Below are 14,577 nucleotides of genomic sequence, written 5' to 3' on the forward strand. Positions count from 1 at the left end.
TCGTAGAATTAGTATACCATGCTCATACAATGTCTCGTAGAATTAGAATACCATGCTCATACAATGTCTCGTAGAATTAGTATACCATGCTCATACAATGTCTCGTAGAATTAGTATACCATGCTCATACAATGTCTCGTAGAATTAGTATACCATGCTCATACAATGTCTCGTAGAATTAGTATACCATGCTCATACAATGTCTCGTAGAATTAGTATACCATGCTCATACAATGTCTCGTAGAATTAGTATACCATGCTCATACAATGTCTCGTAGAATTAGTATACCATGCTCATACAATGTCTCGTAGAATTAGTATACCATGCTCATACAATGTCTCGTAGAATTAGTATACCATGCTCATACAATGTCTCGTAGAATTAGTATACCATGCTCATACAATGTCTCGTAGAATTAGTATACCATGCTCATACAATGTCTCGTAGAATTAGTATACCATGCTCATACAATGTCTCGTAGAATTAGTATACCATGCTCATACAATGTCTCGTAGAATTAGTATACCATGCTCATACAATGTCTCGTAGAATTAGTATACCATGCTCATACAATGTCTCGTAGAATTAGTATACCATGCTCATACAATGTCTCGTAGAATTAGTATACCATGCTCATGCAATGTTTCGTATGATTTCATGCAATGTTCTTGCAGTGTCTACAGGCGAATAATTACAGCGCAGCCGTGGAGACAGTATAGTCCTCCAGAGGAGGCCAGGGCTGCCTGTGAAGGGGAAAGACAGAGACGCACCAAGTGAAGTCAGACAGGAAGCAACATCATCAGACACAGGTGGTGGAACAGGAAGTGGCGAAGGGAGCGGAGTCAGCCATGGAGGTATGCATGGAGCAAAGTTGAAAATAGAAAATGTAGGATGAAAGACTGCAGTATGGAGGGAGAGGGAGGGAGAGAAGGCATGTGAGCACAAAAACAACCAAGGACAACGTTGTAATAAATGACTGGATGACGGCTGAGGGGTGAAGAGGTGAAAATGGTTGATGGGGTCTGTAGTGACAACTTGAGCTCTCTTTTCATTTCAAAAAATGACCTTTACTTTTCTGAAGCAAGATGGTGTGAAACGCTGCTTTAAATCTAGAACCTGATGCCAAACCTGTTGGCTCAGTCCCTTTTACACAAATCCCAGTAAAAACTACAGAAGGATGTCACTTTCTTACTTACTAGCAGGAGTGCTGGAGATCACTGAACATATGGTGGTGGGAGGTGAAACAAGAAGACAGTGGTTGTTTTCTGCCCTTAACAACTGATTTGGAATCAGCCCTCTCTTAAATAAAGGTTAACTAAAAATACAAAACAAAAAAAATCCCAGTTTTAAACAGTGACACCAATGAGGGAAATTACCAGGTCTGGGACCAGGTGTTATGTTAGGGGCATAAAGTAACCAAGCAAACAGGTTGTGGGTTGGCTTTCAAGGCGTGGAAGGTGGGTGAGGCAAGCTGCAGCCAGGTGCTGCAGGGCTTCGGGGGGCAACACAGTGACTAGGGTCGGGTTTTTGAGACTAGTATTCGGGGGGGTTAGGGTGCAGCCGTGGCTGGTGTGAGGGTCACCCCAATGACGAATACTGACCACATCCTCAGTGCTATTGTTGGGGCCAAGTGCTGACAGGGAAGCCTGGCCTGTATGTCTCTAAGTGGATGGATGGATGGATGGATGGATGGATGGATGGATGGATGGATGGATGGATGGATGGATGGGTGGGTGGGTGGGTGGGTGGGTGGGTGGATGGGTGGATGGGGTGTCAGACAGGGGTGTAAACACAGTCCAGACAGTCAGATGACAGGACAGAGCTTTTATTGTGAAATGTCTGTAGCTGTTCCCCAACCTGACTATCTGCTTCTTATAAACAGTAACCGAAACCAATGGGAGAAAAATGAAAATGCGAGGACAAAAATGTCCAGTGGGTCTGCCTGAACTGTTATATAAACCTTTTAGGAACAGTGGGAACTGTGTATTATAGTACATATCATGGACAATACCTACATATGTCTGGTGAACATTACGCAATGACAATACTCACATCGACCTCACTCAGGATGACGTCAACAACGCTGCCGATGACGATGACAAAGTCAAAGACGTTCCATGGGTCCCCAAAGTAACCCTAGGGAGGGAGAGGGAAGGGCATCTGTCAGAAGTGTGTGTATAAAAGGTTTCTTCATCTACATACTCCAGCTCTGAACTTTGAGAAGAGGGTTGTGCACAATGAAGAGGTATGAAGTAACTGTTCTACATAACCACAGACTTATTATTCTGGAATCATTCTGATCTTACGTTGAGTTGCACTGCATCTTGGGTAATGTAGTGCATACAGGACATCCCTATGGACAACTGACCTTAGCTTTGTAGGCCATGAGTTTGAGGACCATCTCCACAGTGAAGAGCACAGTGAAGATCACGTTCAGCATGTCAGACAGGTCGGTCACATGGGTTGACTGGTTACAGTGCTGGGAGAGAAGAGAGAAGAAGGACAAGACAAATGGAAGATTTTGATTTTATTTGACATTTTCCCAAAAAATGTAACCTCCATTTAACTAGACAAGTCAGTTAAAGAACAAATTCTTATTTTCAATGATGGCCTAGGAACAGTGGGTTAACTGCCTGTTCAGGGGCAGAATGACAGATTTGTACCTTGTCAGCTCGGGGGTTTGAACTTGCATCCTTTCGGTTACTCGTCCAACGCTCTAACCACTAGGCTACTCTGCCTCCTCAATGATGAAATCTCTTGAGATGCTCATCTCATTTCAAGTGTCCAAATAAAAAATAAACATAAAAAACTCCTTGATAGGAAGAAGGGATGCTTCCAGTAGGAACCTCTGGCAGGAGCATTACATTGATGTGATGCAGGAGAAGTACTTTTAAAGTTTCACGTTTTGTATTTGAAATGCTAATGTTTGTCAAAGATACTCATCACCCCAACGCAGTTCCCTGAACCACCTCCAATAGCGTTACCTGCATCCCCAGACACATGGTGTTCAGCATGATGAGCAGGAACATTAGGTACTCAAAGTAGCAGGAGGTGACGATGTACCACACGTTGTACTGATACTGGTTCTTAGGAATGTAGCAGCGCAGCGGTCGGGCTTTCAGGGCGTACTCAACACACGCCCGCTGTCAGAGGGAGGACAGCACACACAGGAGTTACACACTGCTGTTGGAAAGAGGGTGTTAAAACAACTAACAAAAAAGACACACACAAAACATACACACACACACACACACACACACACACACACACACACACACACACACACACACACACACACACACACACACACACACACACACACACACACACACACACACACACACACCTGGTTCTTGTCCAGCTCACAGTTCTTGTACTCCTGCTCTCCTTGCTCCTGAAATGTAACGATGACGAAGCCGACGAAGATATTCATCATGAAGAAGGCGATGAGGATGAGGTAGATGATGAAGAAGATGGAGATGGCAACGCGGTTGTTGTAGATGGGACCAACATCCTCCATGTTAGAGTCTATGGCCTTGTACAGCAGTCTGCACACATACACACAAAGGCATGTTAGCAAGTGTGAAATACATACACCTTCATGTTTTCCATAGTACTGTATTAGGCATGCCATGATGTACAGTATACAAACTCCCAGGCTTGTATGTGAGGCTCACTTTGGCCAGCCCTCAAAGGTGGAGACAGTGAAGAGAGCCAGCATGCCCTCAAGGATGTTGTCAAAGTTGAGCTCTGAGTTGATCCACTCTCTCTTATGAATCGTCATTGGATGGATGGCACCTTCCTGGTACCTAATATAGTTACCCCTGTGAAGAGGGGAAAGAGCGAGAGAGAGAGAGAGAGAGAGAGAGAGAGAGAGAGAGAGAGATTAATCAGTGAAAGAGAGGGCATGGGAGAGGTGAGAGTGTGGCAGAGATATCCCATTCTGTACCGTCATGTAATGTCCCATTCTGTACCGTCATGTAATGTCCCATTCTGTACTGTCATGTAATGTCCCATTCTGTACTGTCATGTAATGTCCCATTCTGTACTGTCATGTAATGTCCCATTCTGTACCGTCATGTAATGTCCCATTCTGTACTGTCATGTAATGTCCCATTCTGTACTGTCATGTAATGTCCCATTCTGTACTGTCATGTAATGTCCCATTCTGTACTGTCATGTAATGTCCCATTCTGTACTGTCATGTAATGTCCCATTCTGTACTGTCATGTAATGTCCCATTCTGTACCGTCATGTAATGTCCCATTCTGTACTGTCATGTAATGTCCCATTCTGTACCGTCATGTAATGTCCCATTCTGTACTGTCATGTAATGTCCCATTCTGTACCGTCATGTAATGTCCCATTCTGTACTGTCATGTAATGTCCCATTCTGTACTGTCATGTAATGTCCCATTCTGTACTGTCATGTAATGTCCCATTCTGTACTGTCATGTAATGTCCCATTCTGTACTGTCATGTAATGTCCCATTCTGTACTGTCATGTAATGTCCCATTCTGTACTGTCATGTAATGTCCCATTCTGTACTGTCATGTAATGTCCCATTCTGTACTGTCATGTAATGTCCCATTCTGTACTGTCATGTAATGTCCCATTCTGTACTGTCATGTAATGTCCCATTCTGTACTGTCATGTAATGTCCCATTCTGTACTGTCATGTAATGTCCCATTCTGTACTGTCATGTAATGTCCCATTCTGTACTGTCATCTAATGTCCCATTCTGTACTGTCATGTAATGTCCCATTCTGTACTGTCATGTAATGTCCCATTCTGTACTGTCATGTAATGTCCCATTCTGTACTGTCATGTAATGTCCCATTCTGCACTGTCATGTAATGTCCCATTCTGTACTGTCATGTAATGTCCCATTCTGCACTGTCATGTAATATTGTGTGCGAGGACAATATCACCGGTCTCTTACCTACACTCCTCCTCTGTCATTTTGTCAGGATCTGTGCAGGAGTAGAATTGTCCCTTCAGGAATGAACACACACACAATACATGAGTGATAATAAAAGCTTTGGTGGAATTCTGTTTTCATCATATGGTTCAAAGGCCACCATGTACAGAACTATCTAGAGCTCACCTTGAAGAGCTGGACTCCAATGCAGGCAAACATGAAGTCTAGCAGCATGGTGACCAGCACGATGTTGCCAATGGTTTTGATGGCCACAAAAACACACTGGACCACATGCTAGATCATAAGAGACAGCAGAAACCAGCATGTCAGATCGGATCTCCATGACCAGAACTAGATAAACATGGGGCGGCTGGGTTGGTCTAACTATTGCATTAGGTAATGGGAACATGTAAAAGACCATTATGAATGTGACTAGTGTCAGTGGAGTAAAGGAGTAGAGGAGTAGAGGAGTAGAGGTGTAGAGGTGTAGAGGAGTAGAGGTGTAAAGGAGTAGAGGAGTAGAGGTGTAGAGGAGTAGAGGTGTAGAGGAGTATAGGTATATAGGAGTAGAGGATTAGATGAGTAGAGGTGTAGAGGAGTAGAGGTGTATAGGTATAGAGGAGTAGAGGATTAGAGGAGTAGAGGTGTATAGGTGTAGAGGAGTAGAGGAGTAGAGGAGTATAGGTATATAGGAGTAGAGGTGTAAAGGAGTAGAGGTGTATAGGTGTAGAGGAGTAGAGGATTAGAGGAGTAGAGGTGTAGAGGTGTAAAGGAGTAGAGGTGTGGAGGAGTATAGTTGTGATGGAGATAAGTGAGGGGTAGACAGTAGGACAGGAGGACAGGGGGACAGGTGGATTGCACTGGTAAGCTCACCTTGAGACCCTCAGCCCTGTTGATGGCCCTTAGGGGCCTCAGCACCCTTAACACCCTGAGGATCTTCACCACAGAGATAGCACTGGACCTAGATAGGGCAGGCACAACATTTGCTTGTCTATAATCTGTATTTCTACCTGGACAAAGACACACACTCATAACTGAATGATATATCGAGCACGGTAGATTCAGTTGTCACAGGAGTGCAATGACATTTTACATTCCCAGGGACTACTTACTCCATGAGCATGGAGAGGAGGGATACGGTGACAACTATCAGATCCAAAATATTAAAGGAGTTCCGGCAGAAGGAGCCAGGGTGCATTATGGCTCCATATACGGTCATCTAGGGGAGAGGAGGATGGATTCTGACATGATGAGATTGGTTGACACATAAACCCTCTCAAAGCAACAAACCATGAACCCACATGAACCACAGCTGCTCATGTGAAAACATATACTGTAGAACTCTTCTGCAGTGCACAATAAAAAATTAATTAAGTGCTGCAAAAGTGGATGTAACATATTGTCGAGAGAGTTTGTCACATTAACAATTTAAGTGTGTAGCCCTTTCCTGGGGTCAATGACTGAAAGCACCCTCTTTGGCCTCATGGGAGGAATGTTAATCATATTTTTCATAATTTCATAATTAATGATGTATTTATTTTTTATGATGGAAATCCAGTATTTGTATGCCAAACAGTTTGGTCTATGTATAGAAAGTGTAATATTGGGATGCAAACTCAACATTGGATACATTTAAACTCTATATTTGACATCGTAAAGGTGTCCTCTTTCTTTAAAGCCCTTAACCATGTGTATATTTTTGTTTCAGTGGATTTGTTTAAGACTACCAAGAAACACTCTGTGTGACCCTGATTTAGCCCACTGCAGTAAAAGGTTAACCCATTAATGTACTTGGTAATGTAAATGTACTTTTTAATGTAAGACATGATCCCATTCAGAAAAGTGATTTTTTTCAACCAGTACAACTCTACTAGTAGTGGAAAAGACAAGCCGTGCCTGGTTACCTTGAGGACAACTTCCACGGTGAATACTGACGTGAAGACGACGTCAGCGGAGGCCAGCACCTACACAGCAGAGACAGGGCAACATCATCTCAGAGCAGTATCAGTGCACCAGAGTCCTTTAGCAGAATCTCCAGTGTAGACCTCCTTATAGTCTAGGTAAGGCAGTCTGTGTACACTAAGACAGTGATGCTTTATTTACTTTGCTCATACAATACAGAGCAATAAAGTAGAGAAACCCCCTTGTGTCAGTTATGTTGTCAAAATTCTATCCCTTTACTGAAAAAAGTGATTTTCCCTTTGAGATAATGGGGTAAATGATACAGCAGGCATATCTGTGGGCACCTGGTTCCTGAAGGACATGGGGTCAATGGGGTCCTCGGCGGCTAGGGAGATGCTGCTGAGGAGGATGAAGAGGAGGATGGTGTTGGTGAAAGTGGTTGCGTTGATGATGCGGTGGCACAGCTTACGGAACCTGGAGGGGGACACAGCTCACATCACAGGCTGCAGACTTCTATACTGAGTAACTGACAGTCAAATAAGGAGGCAAAATAACCACACCAACATCGTAATCCATTCATCATCATCATCATCACCATCCTATTTCATTCATCACCATCATCACCATCCTATTTCATTCATCACCATTATCACCATCCTATTTCATTCATCATCATCATCACCATCCTATTTCATTCATCATCATCATCACCATCCTATTTCATTCATCATCATCACCATCCTATTTCATTCATCACCATTATCACCATCCTATTTCATTCATCATCATCATCACCATCCTATTTCATTCATCATCATCATCACCATCCTATTTCATTCATCATCATCACCATCCTATTTCATTCATCATCATCACCATCCTATTTCATTCATCACCATTATCACCATCCTATTTCATTCATCATCATCATCACCATCCTAATTCATTCATCATCATCATCATCACCATCCTATTTCATTCATCACCATCATCACCATCCTATTTCATTCATCACCATTATCACCATCCTATTTCATTCATCATCATCATCACCATCCTATTTCATTCATCATCATCATCATCACCATCCTATTTCATTCATGATCATCACCATCCTATTTCATTCATCACCATTATCACCATCCTATTTCATTCATCACCATCATCACCATCCTATTTCATTCATCATCATCATCACCATCCTATTTCATTCATCACCATCCTATTTCATTCATCACCATCATCACCATCCTATTTCATTCATCACCATCATCACCATCCTATTTCATTCATCACCATCATCACATCCTATTTCATTCATCATTATCATCACCATCCTATTTCATTCATCATCATCATCACCATCCTATTTCATTCATCATCATCATCACCATCCTATTTCATTCATCACCATCATCACCATCCTATTTCATTCATCATCATCATCACCATCCTATTTCATTCATCACCATCATCACCATTCTATTTCATTCATCACCATCCTATTTCATTCATCACCATCATCACCATCCTATTTCATTCATCATCATCATCACCATCCTATTTCATTCATCATCATCACCATCCTATTTCATTCATCACCATCATCACCATCCAATTTCATTCATCACCATCATCACCATCCTATTTCATTCATCACCATCATCACCATCCTATTTCATTCATCACCATCATCACCATCCTATTTCATTCATCATCATCATCCTATTTCATTCATCACCATCATCACCATTCTATTTCATTCATCACCATCCTATTTCATTCATCACCATCATCACCATCCTATTTCATTCATCATCATCATCACCATCCTATTTCATTCATCATCATCACCATCCTATTTCATCATCATCATCACCATCTTAATTCATTCACACCATCCTATTTCATTCATCACCATCATCACCATCCTATTTCATTCATCACCATCATCACCATCCTATTTCATTCATCACCATCATCACATCCTATTTCATTCATCATCATCATCACCATCCTATTTCATTCATCATCATCATCACCATCCTATTTCATTCATCATCATCATCACCATCCTATTTCATTAATCACCATCATCACCATCCTATTTCATTCATCATCATCATCACCATCCTATTTCATTCATCACCATCATCACCATTCTATTTCATTCATCACCATCCTATTTCATTCATCACCATCATCACCATCCTATTTCATTCATCATCATCATCACCATCCTATTTCATTCATCATCATCACCATCCTATTTCATTCATCATCATCACCATCTTAATTCATTCATCATCATCCTCACCATCTTAATCCATTCATCATCATCATCACCATCCTAATTCATTCACAATCATCATCCTAATTAATTCATCATCATCATCATCATCATCATCATCATCATCATCATCATCATCATCATCATCATCCTATTTCATTCATCATCATCATCATCCTATTTCATTCATCATCATCATCACCATCCTATTTCATTCACCACCATCATCACCATCCTATTTCATTCACCACCATCATCACCATCCTATTTCATTCATCACCATCATCACCATCCTATTTCATTGAGACCATCATCATCCTATTTCATTCATCATCATCATCACCATCCTATTTCATTCACCACCATCATCACCATCCTATTTCATTCACCACCATCATCACCATCCTATTTCATTCATCACCATCATCACCATCCTATTTCATTCATCATCATCATCACCATCCTAATTCATTCACAATCATCATCCTAATTCATTCATCATCATCATCATCATCACCATCATCACCATCCTAATTCATTAATTCATCATCATCATCGTCATCACCATCCAATTTCATTCATCATCATCACCATCCAATTTCATTCATCATCATCATCACCATTCTAATTCATTCTTCTTCACCATCATCATCATCATCCTAATTCATTCATCATCATCATCGTCATGATCACCATCATATCCATCCTAATTCATTCATCATCATCATCACCATCCTAATTCATTCACCATCATCATCATCACCATCCTAATTCATTCATCATCATCACCACCATCCTAATTCATTCACCATCATCACCCTTGTAATTAATTCATCATCACCATCCTAATTCATTCACCATCATCATCATCATCATCATCATCATCATCATCATCATCATCATCATCATCATCATCCTAATTCATTCATCATCACCATCCTAATTCATTCATCATCATCATCACCATCTTAATTCATTCATCATCAACATCATCACCATCATCATCATCAACATAATCATCATCACCATCATCATAATCATCATCACCATCATCATAATCATCATCACCATCATCATCAACATCATCACCATCATCAACATAAGCATCATTATCAACAGAATCATCATCACCATCATCATCACCATCATCATAATCATCATCACCATCATCATCAACATCATGATCATTACTTGTTCTCAGGGCTGAAGATGTAGAAGGAGCTGGCCTCTGGAATCGGTACCACCTCCTCCTTCAGCTGCAGGTCTGCCATTGGTCGGGGCCTCGGGGCGTCAGGGATATCAGGCTCTTCCTCCTCATCATCGCCTGGACGACAGAAAGAACAGAAAAACGTGACACGTTCTAAATTCTGAATTCTGTTCGATCCAGATTCCATTGCATGGATGTGCCCAGAGGTGTGTGAGATAGTGGGATATACCAGGGAAGTCAGCAGGGGGGAAGGGGTCCTTGATCTCATTCACGTTGGACTCAAACTCGTCTACTTTCAGCTGTGACATAAACAACATTTTTATTAGAGGGAGCATGAGTTGTAATCCCACCGGCTACACTGATGTCCACTGTGGGGCAGGTCTGTCTGTGGACAATAGTTGACAGTGTGAAATATCTGGGCCTGTTTTCATAAAGCATCTCAGAGTAGGAGCTCTGATCTAGGATCAGGTTCTCCATGTCCTTAGAATAATCATTCTATTATGATCGCATGGGCCCTGACCTTGGCTGTAGTAGGGATGCCCTCTATTTTAGCCCTCTCTGCTGCCAACTTCTTGGCCAGGAGTGCCTTCTCCTCTGTTGCCTTGTCAGGCATGTTAGCCCTGAGCAGCTTCTTGCGTTTCTTCTCCTCAGACTTCTCCTTCTGGGCCATGGTCAGACTCTCGGCCTCCGCCAGGTTGTCCACGGCGATGGCCAGGAACACATTCAGCAGGATGTCTGAGGGCTAAGGGTCAAAGGTAATTACGGTCGGCAATGTAAGAGAGACACTTATTTACCCAAGGACAGTAGGACCGTCAGATTTCTGTCTGATAGAGGGGTTGGACTGAGTTTGGTTGGTTTTAGTTTAGACTAGCAATTCATGTGTGCAGACTCAACACAGACACACAGCACACACACACACACACACACGCACACACACACACACACACACACATAGGATACAGTTTCCGCAGACAAAAAGAATGATGAAGTAGATGCTGACGAGGATCCCGGGCATTGTGGGACCGCCATGCGCCATGATGCCATCATACATCACAGCGTTCCAGTCCTCCCCCGTCAGGATCTATCAAAGAGACACACAGAGAGAGAGAGAGAGAGAGAGAGAGAGAGAGAGAGAGAGAGAGAGAGAGAGAGAGAGAGAGAGAGAGAGAGAGAGAGAGAGAGAGAGAGAGAGAGAGAGAGAGAGAGAGAGAGAGAGAGAGAGAGAGAGAGAGAGAGAGAGAGAGAGAGAGAGAGAGAGAGAGAGAGAGAGAGAGAGAGAGAGAGAGAGAGAAATTATTAGCCTTTTCCAGAGGGAATCAAACAAAAAGCAAGTTCTAATGTCCAACATTTACATATCATACAGCTTCATATACGCCTCCAGATGGTCATATCATCTTTCCCACATTGTGTGCTAATTGTGTTATAATGATGATTGGTTGTGTATTCCTCCCTACCTGGAAGACACTGATGAGGGCCTGGGGGAAGCTGTCGAAAGTGCTGCGGGGTTTGGGCTGGTTGGGGAAGTTGAATTTTCCCCCGAACACCTGCATGCCCAGCAGAGAGAAGATGACGATGAAGAGGAAGAGGAGGAGGAGCAGGCAGGCAATGGACTTTGTGGAGTTCAGCAGGGATACCACCAGGTTACTGAGAGATGTCCAGTACCTGACACACACACACACAGATAAAGAGAGAGAGAGAAAGAGAGAGAGAGAGAGAGAGAGAGAGAGAGAGAGAGAGAGAGAGAGAGAGAGAGAGAGAGAGAGAGAGGAGGGGGAGTGTTACCTACTTCCTGATTAGCTATTGCCCTCTGGGGGATGAGGATGTAAGATGCAATCAATCAACGTATCAATAAATTAACTGGACCAATCTGGAGAGCCATGGTGTGTGCAGGCTTTTGGTCCAGTCCATCACTAACACACCTGCTATCCTAATGCAGCCTATTGTAAAAGTCTTACTTGGTGACTTTGAGCAGCCTTAGCAGTCGTATGCAGCGCAGCACAGAGATGCCCATGACGGTCATGACGTCCATGCGGACCAGGATGAGTTCCAGAATGCCGGTGGAGACCACGAAGCAGTCGAAGCGGTTGAACAGAGACATGAAGTATTGCTGGAGGCCCAGAGCATACATCTTTATTATCATCTCAATGGCAAACAGAGACAGCAGAACCTTGTTGGCAGTGTCTGGGAGGGGGGAGAGAGAAGGAGAGCAGTTTTAAGCAGACCAACATAGTGCCTGTGCCCAAGAACACTAAGGTAACCTGCCAAAACGACTACCGACCCATAGCACTCACATCTGTAGCTTTGAAAGGCTGGTCATGGCTTACATCAACACCCTTTTCCCAGAAACCCTAGACCTACTCCAATTTGCATACTGTCCTTTCTCACCTGGACAAAAGGAACAGCTATGTGAGAATGCTATTCATTGACTACAGCTCAGCGTTCAACACCATAGTGCCCTCAAAGCTCATAAATAAGCTAAGGCCCCTGGGACTAAACACCTCCCTCTGCAACTGGATTCTGGACTTCCTAACGGGCCGCCTTCAGGTGTAAGGGCAGGTAACAACACATCCGCCACGCCGATCCTCAACACAGGGGCCCCTCAGGGGTGTGTGCTCAGTCACCTCCTGTACTCCCTTTTCACTCATGACTGCACGGCCAAGCATAACTCCATTAAGTTTGCCGATGACACAACAGTGGTAGGCCTGATCACTGACAACAATGAGACAGCCTATAGGGAGGAGGTTAGAGACCTGGCCGTGTGGTGCCAGGACAACAACCTCTCCCTCAACGTGATCAAGACAAAGGAGATGATTGTGGACTACAGGAAAAAGAGAACCGAGCACACCCCCATTCTCATTGACGGGACTGCAGTGGAGCAGGTTGAGTTCCTTGGTGTCCACATCACCAACAAACTAACATGGTCCAAGCACACCAAGACAGTTGTGAAGAGGGCACGACAAAACCTACTCCCCCTCAGGAGACTGAAAATATTTGGCATGGGTCTTCAGCTCCTCAAATGGTTCTACAGCTGCACCACCCCCACACATTGATTCTGTACCGGTACCCCCCTGTATATTGTCTCGCTATTGTTATTTTACTGCTGCTCTTTAATTACTTGTTACTTTTATTTCTTATTCGTATCCGTATTTTTTTAAACTGTAGGCATTTCACTGTAAGGATTCACTGTAACCTGTTGTATTTGGCGAATGTGACTAATACAATTTGGTGAGGCTAATGTGCCGCTAACAGTATTCCTTCCTCCAATGTCCCTGTCCCGTACCAGGCTTGAACTAGTGATCCTCTAATCGCAAACACCCGGGACCGCCTTCCTTGACAACATACCAAGCAATTGAGCTATAGAAAAGGATCCAATTCGCTAGCTACATTGGCGACATTTTAAGCTAGTTGTAGAGTAAGCTTATGGCACACTCCTAACTCAGTTACATGTATATCGGTTTATTTTATATACATACTCTAGTGTAGATATGCTATAGATATGTGTAGATAGTGACCTTGCCACCAGTTAGTTTATTTGATAGATATGTTATAGATTTGTGTAGATACTGACCTTGCCACTCGTGAGTTTATTCTATAAATGTGTAGATGTGTAGATGTAGACATGTGTTGGCACACTATAGATTTGTGTAGATACTGACCTTGCCACTCGTGAGTTTATTCTATAAATGTGTAGATGTGTAGATGTAGACATGTGTTGGCACACTATAGATTTGTGTGGAGCGGCAGGTAACCTACTGGTTAGAGAGTTGGACTAGTATCCAAAAGGTTGCAAGATCAAATCCCTGAGCTGACAAGGTAAAAATCTGTCGTTCTGTCCCTAAACAAGGCAGTTCACCCACTGTTCCTAGGCCATCATTGAAATTAAGAATTTGTTATAACTGACTTGACTCGTTAAATAAAGGTAAAATATCAAATAAAAACATGTGTGTAGATATGTTATAGATATGTGTAGATACTGACCTTGCCACTCAGTGAGTTGCTGGGACTGCTTGTGGTGTTCAGTAGCGATGGCCAGCGTGTTCAGAAACACCAGAAAGATCACCCACCAGTAGAACATACGGGATTTCACATACACAAGACACTTACGCCGGAAGAAAATGTTCCATTTACGAGCAAGCTTGCTGAACAGTGAGAGATGAGGGAGAGGAGGAGATGAAGAGATGTCATGTTAGGAGATGTGTCAGACTCATGAGGTCTGTTTTCCTTTCATTAAGACACCTGAGTGTTGTCCCAGTC

The 14,577-nt window shown here is 42.9% G+C and overlaps 1 protein-coding gene across 1 annotated transcript in view; it reads right to left on the reverse strand.

Annotated features, from left to right (window-relative positions):
* The window catches only part of LOC118399696 (dihydropyridine-sensitive L-type skeletal muscle calcium channel subunit alpha-1-like), a 44,997-nt gene that overhangs the window by 7,246 nt on the left and 23,174 nt on the right, over window positions 1–14,577 (reverse strand). The window contains exons 10-28 of the mRNA XM_052473790.1: window positions 14,302–14,462; window positions 12,279–12,504; window positions 11,778–11,985; window positions 11,284–11,404; window positions 10,844–11,058; window positions 10,553–10,622; window positions 10,308–10,440; window positions 7,171–7,300; window positions 6,829–6,888; window positions 6,037–6,143; window positions 5,798–5,885; window positions 5,111–5,218; window positions 4,946–4,998; window positions 3,679–3,825; window positions 3,348–3,549; window positions 2,986–3,144; window positions 2,370–2,480; window positions 2,054–2,137; window positions 697–744 (exon numbers count right to left, since the gene is read on the reverse strand). Coding sequence (XP_052329750.1) covers window positions 697–744; window positions 2,054–2,137; window positions 2,370–2,480; window positions 2,986–3,144; window positions 3,348–3,549; window positions 3,679–3,825; window positions 4,946–4,998; window positions 5,111–5,218; window positions 5,798–5,885; window positions 6,037–6,143; window positions 6,829–6,888; window positions 7,171–7,300; window positions 10,308–10,440; window positions 10,553–10,622; window positions 10,844–11,058; window positions 11,284–11,404; window positions 11,778–11,985; window positions 12,279–12,504; window positions 14,302–14,462 — 2,431 coding nt within the window. The remainder of the gene's footprint in view (window positions 1–696; window positions 745–2,053; window positions 2,138–2,369; window positions 2,481–2,985; window positions 3,145–3,347; window positions 3,550–3,678; window positions 3,826–4,945; window positions 4,999–5,110; window positions 5,219–5,797; window positions 5,886–6,036; window positions 6,144–6,828; window positions 6,889–7,170; window positions 7,301–10,307; window positions 10,441–10,552; window positions 10,623–10,843; window positions 11,059–11,283; window positions 11,405–11,777; window positions 11,986–12,278; window positions 12,505–14,301; window positions 14,463–14,577) is intronic.

This window comes from Oncorhynchus keta, chromosome 21, assembly GCF_023373465.1.
Source record: "Oncorhynchus keta strain PuntledgeMale-10-30-2019 chromosome 21, Oket_V2, whole genome shotgun sequence".
Classification (NCBI taxonomy): domain Eukaryota; kingdom Metazoa; phylum Chordata; class Actinopteri; order Salmoniformes; family Salmonidae; genus Oncorhynchus; species Oncorhynchus keta.